Genomic DNA, 24,591 nt, shown 5'->3' with positions numbered 1-24,591 from the left:
AGTAATGAACTCTGGGTCAAGATGAGAAAAACTAAACACACCACCACTGTTGACCTGAGAAACACTGAGACAGGCCATTCAAGAAAAGCCAGCCTTGAGAACAGTCACTGGCCTGTAGAAATTTCTTTCTCACCATTTCTGGAATTTGGATGGTACTTGCTACCTTCCAGAGACAGACGGATGGGGCTTTTAAGTGAATGTAATTGACTTTGCTGTGGTATGTATCAGTGACATCACTGTGCTCAGTCAAACCTATGGAGATAAGTCCTAGAGAGAGTAAAAGGAAAAAGGCTTTGTGTAAATGGGGGAGAATGTCATCAGGGTGGCCCATGTAAAATATCTGAGGCACTACATAGAAGTGGCAGAGTATGCCCAGACCTAGACAAAATGTATACTTCCTAGACTAAATGATTACCAAAACCAAACCAAACCAAGCAGTGATTTCTGGAGCTGGTGGGATGTTGTGTGAGCTCTGCATCAATCTTCAGCAACATAACATCACCCTGGACTGACTTACATGAAGAAAACCAGATTAGACTCATGTGAGCCTGAAAAAGTTCACGTCAAAAGACTTTCCACGCAATTAAAACAGGATGTCGATTCTGTAAAGAGATTCCATGTTTCAGCATACATTTTGCTGTGTTCAGGGCTGCCTCAGGAACTAATTTAGAGACAACTTTGCAACAAAAAAATAAGGAAAAGGTACCATACCCTGTGTCATGTATCTGCAGAAAGTTATCAGCTATGAAAAGTAACTGTGACACAACTGGAAAGCAATTCCTAGCAACCAGGCAAGCTCTTAAATTGCTATGATATCTTCTGAGAGAATCTTCACTGCATATACGACAGCACTGTTTATGTTTTGTTGGATTCATTTCTCAAGGTCTGAACCAGAGGATACAAAATATATTCAGAAATAACCAGGAAGAAAAAATAAAGAAGAAATATGCACTAATAGGTGCACCTGCTTAAAAAGAATTATAGTGGATGCAGGATTTGCTTTGTGACTGTAATATGCAGCTCATATCCCAGACACTGATGATTCTTATATCTGTAGTCTCAACAAATCTTTCCCCAGCTAGAAATTTCTGTCCTCACTATCTCTGTTTTCTCCTCCTCATCTTCCCTCACCAGTGCATGGCGATGAATGACAAACTGCTAGCTGAGCAGTCTTCCTCCTCTTCCAGACAATCAAATATTTCAATGGAACTCAGACCCCAGGCTTGAGCCTTGTAGTTTCTGTGGTGTGCAATGGCATTCCTCATTATCAATTGCTCAGAACACAGGTGGGGCACCCAGCAGCACTATCCAGAGACAGGTCTTCAATATCTCTGCCCCTAGTAATGATGACAAAGTTGAATCAGTTTTAGAGAACTTTTAAATCCAGATATATAATTAAAGGGCAGCATATAGCAGATCCAGTAATTACATTTCATTTTCCAATTAAGCTGAAATAATGCATTAAAGGTCAACAATTGCCCATTATCAAAACATGGAAAAATAAAAATTGAGGGTGAAAACAACGGTAGAGTACCTAAGGAGAGCATTAGAGTCTCCTGTTTTCGAGAGCTGACAACCTTCTGCTTATATGCACAGGGTTTGGTCTGCAGATGGTCCTTCTGCAACGATCTGTGCAGCTAATGCAGGAAGTAATTTGTGTCTGTCAGATTTTATAATGTTGATGAAAGGATGATGTGTATTACTCCTGCTGGTGAGCAAGTACTCCCAGTAGCATTCCTGGTGTCCCCAGAATGCACCCTCAGGAACATTCTTGATTGAGGGAATGTTCTTGGTTGTTTAGATGTTTCTGTTCTACACGAGTGGTTATGGCAATTATCTTTGTGCTGCCTGTGTTATAGCAAAGACAAACTGACGAAGAATTAACTATGATGGAGTTGTACTCATGCATGAGAAATAGGGATGCAGACCATGGCATTCCAGCTACAGGTAAAGAGGTGAAAGCAGTAGAAAAGCAAGAGCTGCAAGCTTAATAGTCAATGGTGGCTGTATCTGTGAACTCTCCAGTTTCATTTTGAAACTATTAACTTATGGCTTGTACCAACGTGGAGCGCAATTTAATTGTGTGCTGTAAGAAAAGTACTTCTTTTATTACAAATGTGCTCCCTGATTATTTCATTGGACAGCCCATGTTTCCTTTATTACGAAAAATCATTATGAGATATAATAGTACTACTCCATTTAAGTCTCTACAAATAATTCATGAGTTGTGTAGACTTTTACGGCAATGTTCCACACCAGTTGTATCTTTTCCAAGCTGAAATGCTGTAGTCTGTTTAATCTCTCTTTGCATTTCACTGCAACTCCTTACCACTAGTAAGCCTTGTCACCTTCTCTGTACTGTTCACAGCGAGTCTGAGAATGCTTCCTCTGTACTAATGACCAATCGAGAGCTAATGATTAGGCATAGTATAGCTGTAGTATGGTCGCCTTTCCCAGGTGTATTACTTTGCACTTGGCACCATTCTAAATCATGTCATTTTATCAGTCATTCACTATTGAAAACATAATTCTTTACAGTTTCAGTCTTCAATACCCTGAATAAAATGCTTGCTTTCAGTGTCCTAATTCCTGAACTGCTGAGGAGACTTGTTTTTTGTATTTTATACTGCAAATTGTACAAAATGCAAAACCAAGTCTTTTCAACTTAGAGTTTAGTGTAGCTAATTTTACGTTTCATAATATTTTTGTGGTTTTTACTTTTCAGGTATGTTTTCTTTGTAATCAATTCAAATGTATTTGCATTAAAATAATTTTAAAATATTTAAAAAATTGTTATAAGTTGTCTCTAAGATACTTTCAGTCCTCCTGCGTTTGATAGGAACAGGAAATAAACAGAGAGACATAGGAATGTTAGTAAAGAGATAGTGTGGGTTTACAATGTTCCATTAGTGCTCAGGCAAGAAGCTTTAATTGTTACAAGCTCTTCCAAGTAGGTTTTTTTTTTTTTTTCCTTACAGTGACTTCCAGTCAGCAAGGAAAGTCTTGATGTAATGCATTTACATAAAAAATCAAAACAGAGCCTTTGTTTTTGGGAGTTACCAGCTAAATTGGAAACCTATGGAGAACACAAATTCAATAGCAGTGTGTAGTGACCTGTGAAACAGGACATTTAGTTGTGAAATGACCAAAAGTAGTGGTTCTCTGAGAAAAGCTATATTTTGCGGTGAAATTTAAATCAGCCTTTAATTAAGATCTGTATGCAAACTTGAAAGATTTTAGAGGATATTTTGAATTTTGCTTTCTTTAAATACTACAGGCTTTCTTCATGAAGACCCTTGCTGTTTCTGTATTACTGACTGCAGAGAATAAGACTTCCACAACTATGCTACTGCTTACTTTCCACTTTTTAGGTATAAACAGATTTTATTTTATACACTGTCATTTTATGCAGTAAATTCATCTTACTGAGTTCTAATTTTGAGTGGTATCTGAGTTCACTTGGGATTGTCCTCTGAGAATCTTGTGAGGAGAGATTCTGGATATTTCCTATTGCAAAAGTGTTTAGAAGTGAGATTATCATCGTTAAGTGTTCATTTTATGATCTTTTCTCCTTCTGTAGCTCCTTGCTTTCAGTGTTTGCATAAGTCAAGGTATATAGGATTTGCTGAGTAAGAAGCTCTATCCAAAGTTTTTTTTTTTTTTTTTTTTTTTTTTTTTTTTAGCTTTACAAATACATATAACATTTCTTTATTGTTTTCTAACGTTAATGGTTTTCAGAATGCTTTCTGATTTACAACTGGGTATAGTTCATTTCTTGCTGGAGAAATTTTTATGTAGAAACTTGTTGAGGAAATATGTTTTGAGGAACCATACGGGGAAACTATGAGGAACTCATAATCAGATTGATTGCCAACACCTTGAAAGCTGATATTTCTAGGTGCTGAATAGTTTCCAGTCTACCTTTTTATTTTCTTAATGATATTTCAAAATGCAGCTGCCCTGTTACTTAGACTCATTTTGTAACTGCTAAAAGCATTTGTCCAAATTGTATTAGAATTACATGACATAATTATCAAATGTATCCCGCCAACATCCCTTTTAAAACTGTGTATAGGAGGGTTCCAATTTTTTCATCTCTTAGTACTTGTCTAAATAATGATTATTAGAGGTTATATATCTAACTTGATAGACATTTGGTTTAAACAGTAATACAAGTACTAAAGATCTGGTGTTTGCAGTAATTGTAGTGTAGTAAAATGTGTATAAAGTTTCATCCTTTTTCCTTCTACTTTTATGAACATAGTGTAAAAATTACTTCTCTAGCAAAGCGTTTGTAGATTTTTAGGTGCTGTTGGCCCTAATCTACCATACACATGTTAGTTCAAGATGAAATTGTTGTAGAACTTGGATCTGTACTAGTACAGATATTTCTTCTTATTTATATATTTATTTATTTGTACTCCTGCAAGGGATCCTATTTACAAGATTAATGTATTTTCACAAACTTATTAACTTGCACGGCCATATTTTCATCCATGGAGAACATGTGTGTCTCTTTCTAGAGACACACAAATCGAAGTGTGAGTTTTCCTTTATTTGTGGAAAAAGTATTTATCTGTCATCCAGTTATGCAAATTGCATATGTAAATACACATATGAACGCATAAACTGACGTGTGCATGAAATGTAAAAGTAAATAAAATTAAATCTTCCATGCAATTCATTTTTCATGGCAATGACATGCTTATATAATATGGGGGAGTGGGAGGAAGATGGAAAATTGCCTTAAAAAGATGTCATTTGTTTAATAAAATGTTTTGTATTAAAAGAAAGGCATAAGAAAAAAATAACAAGTTCTGAGGATGTTCATTGATTGGTTTCTCTTAGCAAGCTTACTACTACATATCTACAGGCAGCTCAAATACACTGGTAATCTAGAAGGTGCTTCATTCAAAGACAATTTGTTAGTTTTGTTCTTCTGCCCCAACTAGACTCAACCAAGATCAGTATAAAATTTATGATTGATTTGATGGGTTTTGATTGCTCTGATTTCTAAAATAATTTTGTGAGGACATACAAAATCAGTGAATTTTGGAAATGTTGGAAAAATTGCAATTTTTAGAACTTGGACATGGATTTATTGCTCTGGTATCCAGCTAAATTGAACAAACAGGGCCTAATTGTTTCTCATTTGTCATGTATGTATTATATGAACTGAATCAGTGATATATTTCTTAAGCTGAAACACAGAAAAGTAAGACTGATTTTTGTAACATTTTTGGCTTCCAGCGTTACTGTGGGTGCCCAAGATGTTTATAGGTCTGTTCTGCTGGAAAGAATTAAAGGGAATTCCTTTTTCTTCCTGGGAAAAGAATATTGCTGACTCCACAGCGTTTGTTCCCTCTCTGGAATCCTGCTGGTACTGTTTTAAGACTCAGTATAACAGACATAAGGATTACATCCATGTTTATACATATGGAAATCAGGGAGACATTTCCCATCTGTTGAAACATTTCTGCATGAAAACAGACAGCACCTGGGACCTCGTAAGTGATAGTATTTTTCCCACAATAGACTTGTCAGTGAGAAGACAGGATAACACTGGAACTACTTGGAGACTTTATGCAGCGTGGCTTCTGCTTCTACAAAACTAGACACAGGTTGAATTCCCAGCCTGTTCCTTGAAGAGGTGATGCAGAGGTCTCTTTATGAAACCTTCCTATTGTTTCGTGTTCTCTGATGCGGGAGGTTAGAAAAAAACAAATTCAAAATTCTTGCACTTTATGTTCACTGCCATTAACTTAAAGTGTTAATAAGGGACATTACAAATGTCAAAATGAAAAATGCTTATAATTTAGTGGAGAAAGGATGTACTGGTAATATTTAATGGTATTTGCATCCAGTTACACTTGATGGGTACTGTCTCATATATTGGAAAGACAGATATAAAACATCATTTCTTAAATTTAATAAGTTGGGACTATAGCCTTTTCTAGAATTATGTCTTTATGGGGGACTGGGTACAGCTGCCGTGTGGATGTGGAAGGCTGTGCTATTGTATTACAGTTCCCTGTCATACAACCTAGTTTAGGTCCATCACACCATATGCTATCTTCAGGAGAAATTATATTTAACGTCATGGCAAATACATTCTTGTTAAACATATGGATCTATCAAAACAAACAGTCAATTTATGCATATCTGTTTTTTCGTGATATCATCATAGCTAGCTGAAATCAGGTAACATCGGGTGTAGCTTTTCCGTAGCAACTGGCTCAGTGGTGGCTCCTTACCATTCTTGCTGTAATTATTTGCTCAAGTTTATTTCCATCTCCACAGTGATATAAATACAATAGCTATACACTTTGTGTCTGCTGAGCCATGAAAGCTTAATGTACCTGTCTCAATTAAAGTTTTCAGCATATAGTCATCTCTGCTGCCCAGTAGCTATAAATAAATAAACAAATAAAAGAAACCAACACACACCTTTGCCAGCACTACATCTGAAAAGAGACAGTACAGATACAAAAAAGTAACATGATTTGCCTGAGGTTACATAACATGTCACAGCATTAATTTTCCACATTTTATATCCCTAAGTTGCTTTGGGCAAAACTGGGCTTTTCACCAGTTGAATCTGTGTTCATATCCAGATGCTGCATTTTTCCTGACTTACGTAATGGAGTGGCTTAGAAACTATTTCTCGTTCAGTTATTTCATTGAATATTATCTTTGCTTCATTATAGGTATTTTCAAACAACTTAGCATTAATTATGGTCTCTGCTTGTGTTTCAATTTATTACTTGAGTCATGCTGTGTGCCTTTGCTTTTATTTTGCTGAGGGGATAGACCATGTTCCTTGCTACTTGCTTTTAGCATTTTCACCATTTGTTGCACACCATGGATAGTTGAAATCAGGGGCATCCTACTTACATCTGTGGTTAGTTAACAGGACGGTAAAAATCCACACATGGAAATCCCAGGTCTCTGCACTTTATCAGCTTCTTCTGTAGTTTGTGTAGGGGTAAATACTATGCATATGTTGAAAAAGTCCGGGGACAAAAACAGTGATGCCTCTGACTTTGGGTAAGGAAAGTCACTTGTGTCTCCTGCAGTTGTCTGTGTTGCAGTCTGACATTGAAAGGCTACATCAGAGACAGAGAAGTTTCTGTATCTTCCAGAATCCATGAAAGAGGGTCATGTCATAATTGGAATTAGAATGGGAAATTAATATCAAAGAAGACATACTATGAACTACAGATTGTTTTCATCTTTGAGGTAATTGTTCCACACCCGTCCTTGACATATATAGTAAAACACATTGTATGTTTTACTATGCAGCCTGCATTTGTATAAGACAATTCACAGTCTTATTTTTTTGTGCACACAAAATCCTGATCTGTGATTAAATTTCATTCCTATTGTATCAGCATTGCTCCCATTAACACTTCAGGCAAACATTATTACCTACTGCACAGTGTGTTGCACTGGTACTCATGATCACAATATTTGCTTGATTCTACTATTGCTGACCTGATATATCATCTTTGGCAGTCAGTAGACCACTCTGTTTCACTATTTTCACATTCCTTTTCTTCCAGCTTGATTTAAGCTAGTAAATATTCCCGGGCTGTTTTCTTACTGTGTTTGACCAATGTGCAGATTGACTGGGCTTTTACGTTTTGCTGGACTTTACCAGACACAGATACCTGAAAGAAATGCACTGGATTTAATTTTAGTTTATTTTCATTTCAAAGTAGTGGTCCAAGCTTCCAAAATTTTGGGGAGAGAGATAGAGCATGTCTGTTAAACTGAACTGCGATCATAATTGTGCAAAATGTTTGCAAATAAGTCTTAGAAATTTTCTCTAGTTTCATCTTTTTTTATATACATTGTGATCTAACCACGCTTTTTAATGACTGGTCATTAGTTATTTTCATAAACTTTCCACCTAAATGAAGCATGCAGACAAAACTTGTGGGCCACTTATAAGAGCTGGAATTTTAATGGCATGATGTTCTTTCTGTAAACAGCTCAAAAAAATGTTAACATATAGTCTTTGTAATGTAAATCTTGCAGTCTTTGCCTTTTTCATGATGAGTTGAATTGTTAGCATATGCACATACGTTTATTTTATATAATTGTTAGGGACAATGTATATTTTAAAATAATTACGTCAAGCAAATTGTTTATGTCAAATGCTTCGAGTTATAATACAATAAGAAAGTATAAAATATTCTGAACTCCTATAACTGCAGCAAATTCAAAACAGAAGTGGAACAAAACTGTCAGCCTTGTGTTTGTACAAGAATTCAGTCCAGACTTAGTCATAAAATAACCCATAATGGGAATTTTCTCTATGTCGCTGTTTATTTTCGTTGACTTCCATATACTATGCCTTAATTTTGCCCTAGGCTTTGTAAGAAATACTGATTGGGAATGCTGACTTAGGAGTTCTCACATTTGTAAGACTGTAAAGACCAGCATAGAATATGCATAGGATTTATGCCTAAACCACAGAAGATGAAGAATACAGATATTAATATAATCCCATTTTCCTATAAACAATAAAAGATGGTGAAAGGTATGCAAATAACCTCAATTTTCTCCCAAGCAGATGTTAGTACATGCCTGGTAACATATACATCAAAAGATAGAATCTCATGGAGAAAACTGTGTACCTGCTTGAGCCACATGCAACAGTGGTTAAGTCACAAGTCAAATGTGAATAAAAACCTCTAAATGGGATTCTGCAATGTTTCTTTAGTGAAAACACCAAAAAGGTCTTTAGAGAAATGTGACAGAGCTGACTTAATCATTGACTTAACCATATTTACCTTGTGAGAGTCTGTGAATGACTGTCAGAACTGTTTACTTGAAGAGCAAGGCTCCTCACTTAATCCATTTATCTTTCTCTAATGTAACAGCCCATACCTTCTATAACTATTGCTTCATTTTTATTCTATTTTATATGCCTTTCAAAGAGTTTGCAAAGGAATGTAATCATGTCAAGCCTATTTCTAATCCTTCAGACATCATATGTTCTGATACCTGTTATATTGCACACACTTACATGAATGCAAATGGAAACCCAGAACATCATCTCTGGGAGATATTGTCATGTCTACAAACAGTAAAAATATTTATTCAGATAATTTGCAGTGGGAAGAAATAATTACATTATCAGCATGTAAGACCCTGGAGGAATTTTATGGTTACAGCTTTGCCAAATAAAATACAGGAAATAAGAGACTTGGCTCATGGATGCACTACAGAGTGGTCTTAAAACTTATTTAAGAAGGATAAGACTTTTATCCAATGAATTAACCTATAATGTGTGAAACAAATACCTTGATAGTGTCTATGAAATTGTACAGTAGTATAGCTGTAATGATTATAAATAATGTGCTAAATAAGGTATCACTCAGTGTAGAAAATAGTTTTTCTAAAGTTTTTAGCAAAAAAGGGGAAATTTTATCCAATAAAAAAAGATGTGGTACTGCTGTATTTAAGGATTAAAAAAAAAAAAAAGAATCAAATACTTCATTTGGAAATTGCATTGAGTTTTCTGCGATAATTTCCTTCCTGACCAAGGAATTTTAAACTCTTGTTATTCATCCTGATAATAAATGTCTGTACTTCAAAGAGAAACTCTAAGAATAATACACTCCACAAGGGAAACACTGTGAAGCACCAGTATAATAAGATAAATCTTATAGGTAGATGACATTCTCTTTGCCAGAAATCTTGATATAGTAATGTAAAAGAATGTTACCAAAAAAAAAAAAAAAGTTAGAAAGAAGGGTATTGTTTAAATACAGGGATGGAAGATCTTTTCCAGACTAGAATTAGCTGGGAACTCATTGTTTTGGTATTTTGATATTTGGTATATTTTTCATTGCAAGGCCAGATCCTTGTGACACCTGTGACTCTGGATCTGGAGATCTATACCTGAACAAAGGGTTTCTACTTAGAATTTTGAAAGTAAGTTAACTCAAGTCCTTATATAGGCTGATCTACCAAACTTCCTGTCTTGTCTGCAGCTCTTTCAGGGAACCATTACTGATGTAGATTTAGAAGGAACTGAGCAGGTAATTTCTGCTTCAATAACTCATCCTACAAAATATAGTAGCAGGAGTAGCAGCAGGAGTCTCATCTGACACTGAAGAAAGATAAATGTCTCTCCCTTTCTATTTTCGACGGTTCTTCTATCGATGCCTAGCCAATCTGGGGAGGTTTTTTGGAGGTGAAAGGGATAAGAAGACAGTAAGGACATATGAGAAATAATGGGCAACAGAATTATACACTGGTTGGGAATAAAACCTGTTACTGTTTCCACTACAAGATCCATAAATTTATCTAGTTTCAGTATGCATTAAGCTTTCAGTATTCATATAAGATGAAACAAGTATTCATACAATACAGAAACAAGCTTTTCCTTCTCCTTGAAATATGTGAAGGCAAATGATTTTACAACCCTGAATACCCTAATTTTCTGCTGTTAGATTAACGGTTTATATATGTACGTAGTCTTTAGTATCTTTGAAGATGGGGTCTGGGCTCATTTGTATTTAACAGGAGATCCTAATATTAAAATGTTTGAAAATCAGTGGAATAGGGTATGGCTTATAGTCTCTGGATCCTCCGACCATTAAGGTAGTGTGTTGGGTATTTAGGTCCTAGGACCACACAGCAAATGCTATGATTAGGTTCTCCAAGATGTACCATTAATTTGCTGATAGTCTAAATTATTTACTTTATTTTCTTCAGATAATTAATAGGATAAACACATCACAGGTACATCCTGAACATCCATAAAAGAGAGGTCTTTCATGAAACTTAGGTGGAATGGCAAGACATAAATGATCACATGCAATTAGGTATTGTATGTGTAGCTCAAGGAACAGCTTGAAGAAGCTTAATAGAGTTGCTAACCAGAAGAAATAAAACCAGAACTGATGGAATGAACTTTCTTCCAAACAATATATATATATTATTATATTATATTATATTATATTATATATATAAAAGCTATTTTTTCTAATCTGTTGCTAAAAGGACAGGAGGTAGATGTTTTACAGATCAGTAGCACTGGCTATTGTTCACAATCAATAGTTGAAATTTTCTTGGTTCTTGGAAATACTTTTTTCTGAGATTTATTCTCTTTGATAACTGTAGGACATTGTGGAGGAAGACATCTGTTTAGAAAGTAAGAGAAGAAAGTGGAATACAGAGTCAGCTACATACAGTAACTTATACAGTTAGATTGTCTGGGCAATGGGAAAAGCATCTTTTTTTCTTTTCTTTTTTTTTTGTGTGCCTGTGTATTCACACCTTTTGCTACATTGTCCCTAACACAGCAACAGAAACAGTATTGTTTTTTTTTTCTTTCTTTCTTTTCCTTTTTTTTTTTTTCCCCTGTAGTTCTTAACACTTCTGTTCTAGCACTTGGAATATTCTTTTTTGTCGTTGTTGTTTTGTTATTCACTGTGTGCCTCTTTATCAAAGTAATTAAAAGAAAACTTCAGAATTTTTTTTTTTGTTTACCTGTGACTAAGCTGGACACAATTAGTGGCAAGACCAGCATTTGCAGCATTCTCATAAGTAGTTCTCCTGGAAATGAAAAGTACTTGACTTCCCGATAGCTCATCTTGTATGATCGGAGAGAAAATCCAAGGATTACACCTGAGGAGAGAGAAAAGATAGTCATAACATTATTCTAAAGTAGTAGTAACATCTGAACATGTATATCTGTATAGTAGTTAGTTGGCATACCTGATTGTAATATGCATTTTTTACTGTGCTCTAGATTGCACTCCTGATTTTCTCTCTCAAACATCAGCTACTTATACGAGTAGTCCTACTGAAGCCAGTGGATTATTTTTCACTGTAACAGATTCAGAAGGTTGATTGCATTTCAATTTTACAAAATCACGATTTGTGTAAAAGGTACATCTTGAGTGTTAATGAAAGGGAAACAGTGCCCTACAACTGCAGCAGAGTGCTTTGACTTCTGAGATTTTGAGTGTAATCATATATATAATGCATATGCATACTAGTCACCAACCCTCAGAAGTCTTGTCCATGCCTGTTTTCTCTGTTGGGCCTGATCCTGTAAACATGTTTCAGATTGGATGAGATAACCAGGGGAGACTTAGCTGAGAATCCCCTTGTGGTTAGATCTTTACGCAGCAAAACAGCACCAGGATGTAAGTAAGCTTGATACATGCCTACCTTCAGACACACAAGCACATGCAAAGAAGCATTTAATGGGGGTTGGAAGGTCTTGCTGGATAATTATGTGGTGGGTTTCAGTGCCTGAGGGTGTGGGGTGAGGGAGTGCCTGAATCCATTTGTCTTGCTATGAACAGATATTTAAAAATGGAAGCCATAGACAGACTGACATGTGGCAACCCACACTTCTCAGCTAGGACTTCCTCACCTGGCACGAATTGCCTTATTTTCTTACTTCATTATTTGGTTAATTGACACTACTCATTACAATGTACTGAGCATTAAACAGTTTGGTGCCTATATGATGTAGGTTTTCTATATCAAGCTGAGCAACACATGGCTGTATCTTGAGCACTCCTTAACCACACAGGTAGTGAAATTCAACTATTCGTCTTTTGCACTCCTGACTCCATGTTCTTGCCCACTGTCTAGCATTTATGCTAATTGTGCCTGTATAGAAAGTTGGATCAGAGAATTGTTACTGTCACAGAAATAATTTATTTTACTGGGTTAATTTTCAGCCAGGTCAATTCACTAAGGTGACTTGTTCGTGTGGCTGCACAAGATTTGGTAGCTCCACAAGGGAATAGGTAGAAATCTGCCTTGAAGAAGAGTGTGACTGTCCTTTTTGGCAGCCAAGTAAACTCAGGTGTCCTAAAACCTTTCATGGAACTGCATCGTCAGTGATGATAGGCAGTAGAGCACCCAAGTTCACTTCTAGAGCTTGTTAGAACTTGGGCAGGCCCTGATAATGCTATAACATTGACTAGGTCCAGTTCTTGATCACTTTGTGTTTTTTTTTGTTGTTGTTATTTTGTTTTTTAAACAGGATTTTTGATTTGTAAATCCATACAGTAGATTATAATGTTTAGGTTAGAAGAGTCCAGAAAAATGCAGGACAGAAAACTCCAATATTACAGGATGGCGGAAAAGTGATTAGAGTACAACTGGAACAAGTCATGCAGCTCACACTACAGAAGACATGTGTAGCAGTGGAAGGTATTTATTTTAGCCTCATTCATATTCCATGGACTCAGGTAGTTAAAGTGCATTTTGCATAGATTTTTTTTAAAGTAAAAGTAGATCATAAACCACATAGAGAAAGGGCCTCAGAAGACCTGCATTAGAGTCCCCTTCTTTTCAATAAGGTTTTAAATTTCACTGCAGCGTTACTGCTTATTTTCCTTTTACATGGGAAACGCATTTCTCAGATATAAAGAATTTATCTGGACCCTTTGTTTCTGCACTTAATGAGCACTACATTTTGACAACTGGATAACAAGCAAATAGAGATAGACCAGTCTCTTACTTAGGCTGCAGTCCTGCAATTAGTTCCACATGGATTAATCTCTGCACCAGTACAAAGCCTCTGTGAAGTTAGTGAGGGCTTCTAAGGCTGCTATAAGAACTAGTCCTTATGCTATACTATAAGGGCTTTATTATCTGGTCCTCTACTGTCCAAGCTGTACAAAGTGTGTTAAGAAAGAATCAGGGCCCAAGCAGATGGCAGTTTCATTGAATACTGTTGGTAGTGGGAGTAGGTTTCTGAAGCACCATGCAAACCTGTTGAGCCTTTTTTTTTTTTTTTTTTTTGTCCTAATATGTTTTGTGCATTATTACAGTATTGCCCACCACTGCAGTTTACAAGAAAAAAATTCTACAACATGGAAGGAATGTGCCCTGGTGACCTGGGCTGACATCTGATGGTTACTAATTCTTCAGCCTTAGTCTTAGCATTGCTATTGATCTATGTGAAGCCAAAATAAGTTCCCCTGACTCAGTTTCCCTACATGTAAAATATAATTGCTATTCCTTCAAAGGTCTGAAAATTGTGTTAACATAGTGATCTTACGTGCAGAAGAAGGAATTTAAGAAATTAAATTTATTGATTGTAGTCTGTTAATGAAAGAAGAATAGCATGGTTTTACCATCCTCTCTTGATTTTAGAAAATAGGGAGAAGAAATTTCTTTTTCAGTCCTCAGTATAAATATCTAGATACAACATATTACCTCATGTCAAAGTTTTATTAGCAAAAAAATATAAAATTGAAACAGACAAGTAGAAGTTGGCAAGATAGCTCTAAATTCAGGGCCAACATTCACAGGTTTAAAACCTCTATGATAGCTCTAAATTCAGGGCCAACATTCACAGGTTTAAAACCTCTATGATAACACCATACAATCATAATTTAAAGGCAGGCACAATGACAAAGTATCAACATGAATTCTGGAAATTAGACATGGTATGAGGTATTAAACCTTTGGAAGGTGTGCAGTATTTCAGCAACCATCCATGCCCGTGCATGGTTAGTGTTGTACTGATCAGCAAGCCCCACAATCAAGACTGAGAAGAGTAAATACTGGAGCTGGCCTTTCTCAGTAAAAGTTTCAAGTTTCTGATTAATTCTGAAAATTGTAATGAAACAAAGCCTTGTGTGAAACATTCTCCCACAACCTGTTGTGCAGGTTTCTGTCTACCCTCTATAACAGAAAAGAACAACTAATCTACAATATCAGAGCCTAACTTCCCAAATGGTAAATGGTGTACCATATCCACACTGCAAGAAAGCGTAGATTTCTTAACAGAATCTGTTCTTTTTTTTTTCTCCTTTTTTTTTCCTTTTCTTTTCCTTTTTTTTTTTTTCCTTTTCCTGTACAAAAAACAGTAGTGTTTGTTTAAGTTAAGGAGATGAATTTTGCACGTGTATAGTCATACAACAGACTAATATTGCTGAATACTTTCTACAGTTATTAAAGAAGATAATTAGGTTAGAGTTATAAAAAGATGGGTTTTGAGGTGCACTTCTCAATGATACAATCAAATTTATGGAAACACTCATTTACAGATAATCCTGATGATAATCAGAATAAATAAACTAAACTATTTTTTAATATTTTTGTTCCACTGTAGATGTTCAAAATAAAACTCAACTTATATGAAGAGAGAATTTAAAAATTCAAGGAGCAGAAGGGGAAAACAAGGTTGATGGTGATAGAATTTAAATAACAATAATGGTAGATATGATTTGGGATTGTTTATTTCTAATGCGGGAAAACATTGATGATTGGCATAAGTTTTTCACTTTCAGATGCTGCAATATCAGAAGGAAAACAGCAGTTTTCATATGAAGCTTTTCAAACTGTGGGAACATCTATGATTGGTAATAAATGTAAATAAACGTATGACCTTCTATATCAAGTTTCTGAAATGGACTAACATCGAAGTGTGATGAATTGAGTATTAAAATCAGGGTCTGAAGCAGCAATAAAAATATTTTTAAACTATTCTTTTTTTAGGAATAGTTTAGTTATGGAACTTTTTTTTTTCTTTTTTTTTTTTTGTCTCTAGTCATTATTAAAAAAAAAAATTGTATTGATCTACCAGAGTACAATCAAATTATATTTGCAAATGAACTTTAAAATACTTCAAGGAAAAAGTGAAAACTTTCTTAACTACATTACAAAATGCCTTGGTCTTACAGTGGTAGAAAACTGTTTCACACAATTCTTTGTGTTACATAGATGAAATAGATAAATGTTGTACATCTACACATGGATTTAAAACACCACATCAGTAAAAAAAATTAACCATAACTCTTAGAAGATGATAGGCGGGGTTTTACCCCGATCTAAATGCTTACTTAAGAACTTTAGGGAAGTCTATCCTCCTCCTTACCCTATTTAGATGAATTAGGTACGAAAATTTAATAAAGAGGGAAGGACAATTTTTTTTTCCCCCTACTTCAACTAACTGATAATTTTAAGGCAATAAGGAAGCTCCTAAGAAATGGCACGATATTTTTAAGTGAACAATAGCAGCAGTTCTGTTAAACAGGTGAATTCTCAATTTTTGTAATGAATCCTTATAAGTTTTTCATCTCTCTCTTACATCAGAAACACACAGGAAATAAACCCATAACATTTGGAGTGTATATTTTTATAACGTCTATGCTCTCTATATTTTCATGCAGAAACTACAAAATCCAGCAGTTTTATTCTTTAATTCATCATAAATCACTCAAACCTATTTCAAGAGGAAATTACTAGATGGTATATTAATAACAGTGCAAAAGTTCCCTTTAAATAAGATCTTCTGATTCTTACCAGTAAATCTCAAAACACTGTTAAATGAGGTCTGCATCAATATCCTTTTCTTTAACAGTGGACATACAGACTTTTTCTTTTCAAGCAAGAAATAGAAAGTGTCATCATAACTGGGAAAGATTACCTTAGACTAGGTAGAATGATCACTAAAATAACTACTGTTAAGAGTGATCTTTCTGAATATCTTGTAACCAGCAAGCAAATAACATTTTGTTCTATAACAGAAGTTGGGCTACAGCCAGTACGAGAATCAGGCTCCTACCAGTTTAATGGGACATTGTATATTTTTGTTAGCTGCACAACCATTCCATTCTTATGTTCCTGTGGAGCCCTGGAATGAATGCTTTTGTTCTTTGGGTCATTTGTCTCTGCTTAATTTAGCATTTTGTTCTGACACCTTTTCTTTTAAGAGCCATATTCAGATAAGGTTTCAACTGTATTTACTTGAGGCAAACAGGTAAATAACCTCTCTAAGTGATAAGAAATACTTTAAGTCGCCGACAATAATAGTTCTTAAGCTCTTCATCTTTTTTTGCTTTCACAATTTTATACTTAACCTTCCCTTCACCCCCCATTCCCCTTACTCCCCTTTATATTACCCGATCCTTCCTTCCTTTCTGGTTTTCCTTATGTGGGTACAATGACATGTTCCCTTTGACACCACTTTGATGAACCTAAATGCTAGGTGCCTAACATAAGTATTAGATAATTAAGTACTGCAGCAATTTATTATTATTATTATTATTATTATTATTATTATTATTATTATTATTATTATTATTATTATTATTATTATTGTGTGGGTGTGACTTTTTTGCTATTTTCATCAATTTTATCATAAAGATTGGCTCTTGTTATGCTAACTGTTGTTCAGTAGCTAGATGGTTACTTTTAGTTACTCAATCAATTTAGGTCTGTAGCTGTTACTGCTCTTAAGCATTTGAGAACTGAATCTTTTGTTATATAGTCATCAGTGCCGCCTTACTACTTTTCTTCAACCTTTTTTATCCTAGAGGTGTAAGATCTCTCTAAAGCTCCTTAACATAAAGTGTGTTTGGTGGGGTAACTGAAAAAGCTCTCTGTGAGTCTTCGTTCCCAAAATAGGAAAATCCCCTTGGTTCAGGAGAGGCAATTCCAGACTGTTTACTCCTGGAAGTTCTGTGGTGGGCAAAAAACAAAGGTAAGAATGGGCACACATGGCATCAAACTGAGGGGGTTATGTCGTGGAGAGTACCAAATTGCTACGGTTTAAGCTGATCCAAATTTTTACTGTTTTAGTGCACTTGTCAAATACTGAGATGATCTAATTTGGGAGCTAAACTAGGGAGGAACTATTTTTACTGGGACAGTTTTCTGCCAGTTTACTTCCCTGGGCAGGTTTGCTGCTGTGCTGGATGGCAGCAGTGCTGGTGTAATTGAAAGTGGAGAAAAAAAACAGTTGGTGCTATAAATATGCAACCTATGGCAGAGTAAGACTGACTTAATTGATTGCAAAAACGTATCCTTAAGCAACCTTATCAGTTACTCTTCCTCACAAGCCATTCAGAATTGGGGATAATAGGTAGCCTGGAGTTCCTTAAATTCTCTATTTCTGAGGGTGAATTATTTTCAACAAGAACCTGCTGCTTTTCTCCAGACCTGAAGAAGACCTGGTATGAATTGGCTTAATAAATTATTTGACTTTTCTCTACAGCTCTTAAATGACAGAGGCCCAACAGAGAATATCACATCTATAGCTGAATATCCCTGTGATGTGTTCCTGCACTTTTAACTGCATGATGCTAGAGCAGTAGAGAGCTTAAGGAGCTGTGCTCAAAGTAGCTCACAGCTCTCATATAGCGAAGCAGACTATGGGTCAGTTTGGACACAAATAGATCTGTTTACTTTGCTGAAGAGATATGATGACAGGAGTCAGGGGAGAAGTCCTTTAAGAGAGCCAAATATCCTAGACGCGCTTGGGACCCAGAAGCCTGTGATATGAGATTGTGGTGTGGGATAGTTCTAGCAGAAAAATATTATTTCTTTTGGGGAAAAAAAAAAAAAGAACTACCTGGTTTATCTGTGCATAAAAACAAACAAACAAAACCAAAACCAAAACTATTTTAGTCAGGATGCACTATATTTATTGTGCACAACTGGGCTACCCCTGGGAGTCCTGGATGGCACGCAGTGATGGTGGCAGGCTGGTCGTTACCCACGTGCTACAGAGTCTGCTGCGCATGCACCCATGAACCTTGGGGCTCTCTGAGACTCCCAGACATCAAGGGATTCAGCTGAAACTCCTGCTTCAATTGAGCCATGAAAGATCAAAAACAGCAGAAAAAAAGCCTCAGATTCCATCTGGATAGAATTCTAACACTATAAAAAGAGACACATCCAGAGAAAAAAAAATGTACACCAGAGAAAGTTACACTGATGTCAAAGAGTTGTTCCCTGTATCAGAAGAGAAGTCTCTGTGCTACCCTTGCTCAGGCATCACACGTGTGCCATGGTGCTCCCAGCTGTACCAAGCGGAGGCTGAGTGGTAGTGCTGCAGCCACTGCATCAGCAGCTCCTGCCTCCTGAACATGACCCTGAAGATCTCCTTCATCCACTGAGTGCCGTTACCTTCCAAAATCACACCAGACTTGTAACATCAGTCTGCAGGTACACTTTGCAGAGATCCAGAGGCATTTTGTAATTTTCACGTATTTTATAAGCATTTATAACTAGGTTAACATAGCTTTGCAGGACACTCAGTTTGCAGCTCAGACTTAGGAGACTCAAAACCTCTGCCTGTTAATGACTAACTTTAAAGGGGCCTGAACTTCTGAAAGACCTTGATAGCTATGACTGGGCAACTTGCACATTGTTTTCAGCTGCAGACACAGCATCTCTTCCTTAGATTTTGTGAACAGAAGGCATATGGTGTGAATGAGGCATCTGAAGCTGTGCGGAAGAACTGATGTAACTAAGCAATGAGTAAAATCACTGCTTTATGAGACACAGCCTATATGAGGACATTTTGCATACTAAATCTGAGGATATAAAACATTTGAGTGCTGTTTGAAAATTAAAATAGACAAAAATGCCACCAGCACAACCAAACAAACCATTGAAGTCTGTGTTCTGCGGCTTTTTGGCTCCACTGTTATCCTCATAACATGGTTTCCATTCTCTCTCTAGTTATTTGGTTCATTTGCCTTTCTTCCCCAGTCAGGAAGTAATTTTCTCCCTTTGATAATACATCAAAAATATCATTCTTGTTTTGTCCAACTTAGGCTTCTCTGTTAGTCTTTAATTTTTTTCTTGACTTTTCCCTTGTATTTCTTGAAGTGTTTCTATATTTTCTATATTCCTAATTTCATTCTCACACAAAAGACTTTATTGAAAGACAGACTACTACTGATTTGGCTGCATAAAATAACATATAATTCCAGTAAGATTCAGGAATATTGTCATTCTTACTTTTTCATATAAAAAAGATACAGCATTAAAAAAATGTCAGGTTACATTTAGTGAAGTATTGTCCAGAATTAAGGTATTACTTAGCGCTTTACAAAATTACTGTCATAACTTTTTTTCATGCCTGGGTTTACTTTGCAGCTCCACCTTCTTGACTAATGCTCATGTTTTTACTCCCATGAAAAATAATTCCCAACAGATACGAAGGCTGATCTCTTGTAAAGTTTACATAGTTCCTTTCTCGCCTGTTTTTCCTCAACTGGAAGCTGACATAGTCCTTAACAGCACCAAATTCTGTTTTCTCTTCAACAGTTCCGTTTGCCTGACTGTATTATTTTGCCTTTTTTTTTTACAGTACAGCAACACTCAGGAATCACAGTCAATGAGACTGAGACCTCTCAGTGCCAAGAACTTTGTACAAATGTACTCAGAAAACAGAGCTCTACTCTGAAGAATTTCTGGTGTAGTCTTAACAGAGAGCCTGAGGTTAGACCTTGGTAGTTGCCTTTATTTGAGTTTTTTAATTCCACCTTAGACATATATTACAAAACACTTCTTTGCAGGCTTGGCTTCCTTGATGTGCAGTTTTATATGATCATTTGTGGGAGGTTCACATTATGCATTCATATCTCTGTGGAGCTAGCCCAACATCTCATTCCTACAAAACCACCTGTTAATTTAACTTAGTGCTGATAGTTTAAATCTGTAATTGAGGTGTTTGCCACTGAGGATTAAGTTTTTGTTGAATCAAGATACGCCTGTGCCAGAACTGTTTGGTCATGGAACATAACACGTGGCAGACTTCACTGGAAGATTTTAAAGATTCTTTTTCATCCAGTATTTTGCTGACACATGCAAACAACCTGGGTAGACTGAGAAGAAGGATTTCCTGTTGTAGAATACAAGACTGCTGCCATATCAGATTTAAGTATTATTGTAACCCTATTAGATTTATCACCCAGTATATTCTTTCAATAGGGCATTCAAGTTCGTGACTGAAATTCGTGGAATCATATTATCATCTTTTCAAAAAGACAGCTAGGATGCTTTCAAGTCTCTAGCTATTTGATTTTGTTAAGTGAGCCATTTTTTTCCTCTATTATAACTTTGATGAAACTATCCTTAACTAGAATTTCCCATCTATTTAATTTACTGGTCAACAGCCTCTTTCAGCAAATGAATTTCAAAACCGTTTTTTTTCAGTCGATTCCAAAGAAGTCTCATATGAGCTTTTTAACTGATTGACTTCTTACAAGTTGTCATTTGAGGGATACAGTGGGTGGTCTGTGATTCTGAAAATGTTGTACCACAGAGAATTGATTTGGATGTAGCTGGCATATAGGTTATATATATAGCTACTCTCTTCTCACTGTTAGTCATTATTCAGAATGGAAGAATTTCTCTACCTTAAAGGTCACAAAAACAGCAAAGGGAAACTGGCACCTGGAACAACACTTAATCACAAAGTAAGTACCTGAGTCCAAATTGTGACCTTCAAAGTCCCTCTAGGTAAAAAGCTTAGTGCTGAGAATCCATGAAGTTAATTGGCACTTCTCCATTCATTTTGGAAGACCCCTCACTTCTCACTGTTCTCAGAATTTTCTCAGAATTGCCATGACCTAAACATCAATTTGCCTGTTTCCAGTGTAAGTACTGGGGGCCTAAAAACTGACCTGAGCATGTCTGACACATACATGCAGAAAATCAGCTGGATTTGGGATGCCCTGTGTTACTGTTCTTACTCCAAGTTTTGCTTAACAACCCGTGGCTCCTTGCTTGTTTCAGCCATTAGGTATATGTATTTGGTGTACGTATTTGCCTTTAGAAGTCTTGCATTTCGTTCTGCCCAATGACACAACGTTGAAAGGAATGGTGGAATTCATCCTGTAACTTCAGTTTTGAAAGGAAAAGTGTGAGCCAATTCCTCAAGCACTGTTGACACCATTCCCAAGATGAAGGTTCATCTGCTTCTGGATCTTGATTGGGTGAAAATATCTAGCATGGTCCTGACTCACTCAGCAAGGAGTGGGAATGTAATCCTGCTTCATTTTTCTTCCTGGCAAGTTTTAAGCATTTACATGTTTGCTTTCTGGACTTGTGGGGGTCACCTTTCGAATCTGCCATCTCTCACCCATGCACTATAAAGACATCCAGGTCTGAGCTTTGTATTCCACATGTAGCTTCCCTTACTTTTCAGATTTTGAAGAACTAGGTAATATGTCCTTTTTCGTTCAACGTATGTAAAAATAAAAAGATTTCAAATGACATCAAAAAGTATGCAGCAGTCTAATTCATCAATGGTCTTTTGTTAGTACTCCCAGAAATTTCTTTATTAACAGCCCCGTTATAATCACACAATTGTAACTTCTGTCTTTTTTAATCTGGTCCTTGTGAATGGCAGAAATATTTACTACAGCCAGTTTGAAGGATCAGTGTAAATTATACTTATCATGTAAGTCCCATCTTTTATAGACCTTTCTTGAACAAATGTATTTTCTGTTATGCCAAGTTATCAAAATGGTGAATACCAAGCACACAGTGTACAACTGCTAAGCCATTTATGATCTTATATCAATACCAATAGAAAATAGGTAGCCATGTTAAATTTAACAAAAGAAAATTCATTTCTTCAGTTTAAGGAATTAAGGTTCAAAAGGTGGATATAACTACTGCTAAGAGAAAGATCGTGGGAGTACAACTACAGTGCATGGATAGCAATAACACTTTTGTTTGCTTCTGATTCTCATGTTGTCTTTCTGGTTTTCTTTGCCTCCTTTCCTGCTTTTAAATGTTTTCCTTTTAACTCTTTTATAGTTCCATGGACCTATTTTTTTAAAAAATTTTTTATCCAAAAATGTTTTATAAAATCTCTCATCAAAATAAACTTCTTTTGGGTGGGTTTAAAGAGGTCATATATTCATATTCTGGGTTTTCATCATGTTGTTTAAAAGTACACACAGTATCAGTACAATTCCAGCTCTGTTGGGTTGATGTAATAAATGGAGTAATCCAGCATTTACTGAAATCTATCAAGAATAATTTCCATTTGTTCTTTTCCTATTTTTTATAGTATCTTCCCTATTCCAAACACTCTTTTTTTTTTTTTTTTTTTTTTTTTTTTTTGTGTCGATATGAAGTAAAACGGCATGTTTAGGAGCCTATTTGCTTCGTAATACACATTATAGACATCGTCATACTCTGAATATGGAGAAGTTTGGAGAAATTAGTATACAAGGAAGAAATCTCTTAGCTTTTTACTTGAAAAATAAAAAAATAAAATAATTATTTATTACTTAGATATTGCTCAAAAGGTCCAGGCTGAACAGGACTATATTAAGCTAGGCAACAAATACATGACAAAATATGGTAAATCCCAAGGATACTGAGTTCTAATCTGAAGCTAAATAAAATACAAAATCTGAATGTAATGCACAGTAAAAGTACAGAATTGGGAGGATGGACAGAGGATATATACAGCTAATGTGACTGCATGGATTATTTTATGCAGTTGCTGGTTCTGACTTTTTAAAGAAGGCATGAAAAAATGAAAAAGATAATTAATATCTCCTGGCAGCTATTTATCCTGATCTAAAAGTCAATGCTACAGTACAAAGCATCAGAATGTCTATATTTGTATTTTACTTTTTTTTTTTTTTTTTTAACCTTATTCAGAAGATTGAATTTCTTTATTTACCTCTTTCATACTGGATTTCTTTGTATACTTTTTCAAATACCCTTTATCTTGATTCACGTAAAAATACAACTATTTTTTCTTCGGTATCATAAATCCCACACAAACTTTTAGATGCCTGATTATTTCAAGAGTACTATGTGACAGATTCACACTGGAAGAATGAAAGTTTCAGGAATCAATAAACAACTGAGTATGCCATCTTGGGCTATACCTTCATTTTGGCCAGCTGAAAGGCATTCCAGTGCAAATGACAACTCATTCGAGTCTTTTCAATAGCTAGGGTGCTGGTAAGAAACTTATGTTAAACATTTACTCAGCATACAAGTCAGTAGCACCTTGCTTATGATTTTGTAGTGCTTTGCAGTCACCATAGTGACTACAGTGCACACATGTTGAAAAGTGGAATGGACTGGCCAGCCCTAAAACTAGCTGATTTGCTGATGAAAATGTTTTTTTAGTCCTCTCTGATGCTCATACAGCCCCAAATTGTTTCTTAATGGTCTTTAATATGGCCATTTTTTCTATTGTTATTTCTGCTTTGATAATATGATTGCCGTGTTGTACTAACATTGCAGGGAAATTTTTCATTAAATCTCTTAGAAATCACATAAACACCCTAAATGTCTCTGTTAATGTCCTGAATTCTACCCACAGACATGAAATCTGCTTTGTATGAAGTAGTATTACATAAATAAATTTAAATTGAATTTCTAGAGAGAGATTTGAGAAGGCCATCAATGCCTACATTTTCAAACTGTACGAAGAGAGCAGTGAATGATTGTTTCTTTGGACTGATTTATGACCACTCAGAAATGTTACTTTTCAGCACCACTTTGCAAGTCCACTGATTTGTCAAATTAGAGCAAATAGGAAGTTAGTAAGGTAATATTTAGCATATTTTATATCTTTATTAATATCTGCACTGTTACTGAATGCACAGCTGTGATTCACAGAGCAGCCACATGTATTGTTGTTACTACATTGTGTATGGCAGTCTGACAACTAGTGCTGTTTCATTTCATTAACACCAGTGTACGATAAGACATTAAGACTGTGATAATAAATGTACATAATTTTATTTTACAAGTAACTGTTAAAATAGTGTGCTGTTCATATTTCACCATCTGACATTTATTACTGGCTACTAGATAGCA

General features: G+C 35.7%; 1 protein-coding gene across 1 annotated transcript in view; it reads right to left on the bottom strand.

Annotated features, from left to right (window-relative positions):
- SLC1A3 (solute carrier family 1 member 3) overlaps positions 1–24,591 on the bottom strand; it is a 61,552-nt gene that overhangs the window by 30,314 nt on the left and 6,647 nt on the right. Inside the window, exon 3 of the mRNA XM_040542230.1 lies at positions 11,509–11,646. Within this exon, the coding sequence (XP_040398164.1) occupies positions 11,509–11,646 (138 nt within the window). The remainder of the gene's footprint in view (positions 1–11,508; positions 11,647–24,591) is intronic.

This window comes from Cygnus olor, chromosome Z, assembly GCF_009769625.2.
Source record: "Cygnus olor isolate bCygOlo1 chromosome Z, bCygOlo1.pri.v2, whole genome shotgun sequence".
Classification (NCBI taxonomy): Eukaryota; Metazoa; Chordata; class Aves; order Anseriformes; family Anatidae; genus Cygnus; species Cygnus olor.
Note: the sequence above shows the minus strand (reverse complement) of the source record. Positions and strands in the feature narration are given on the sequence as shown.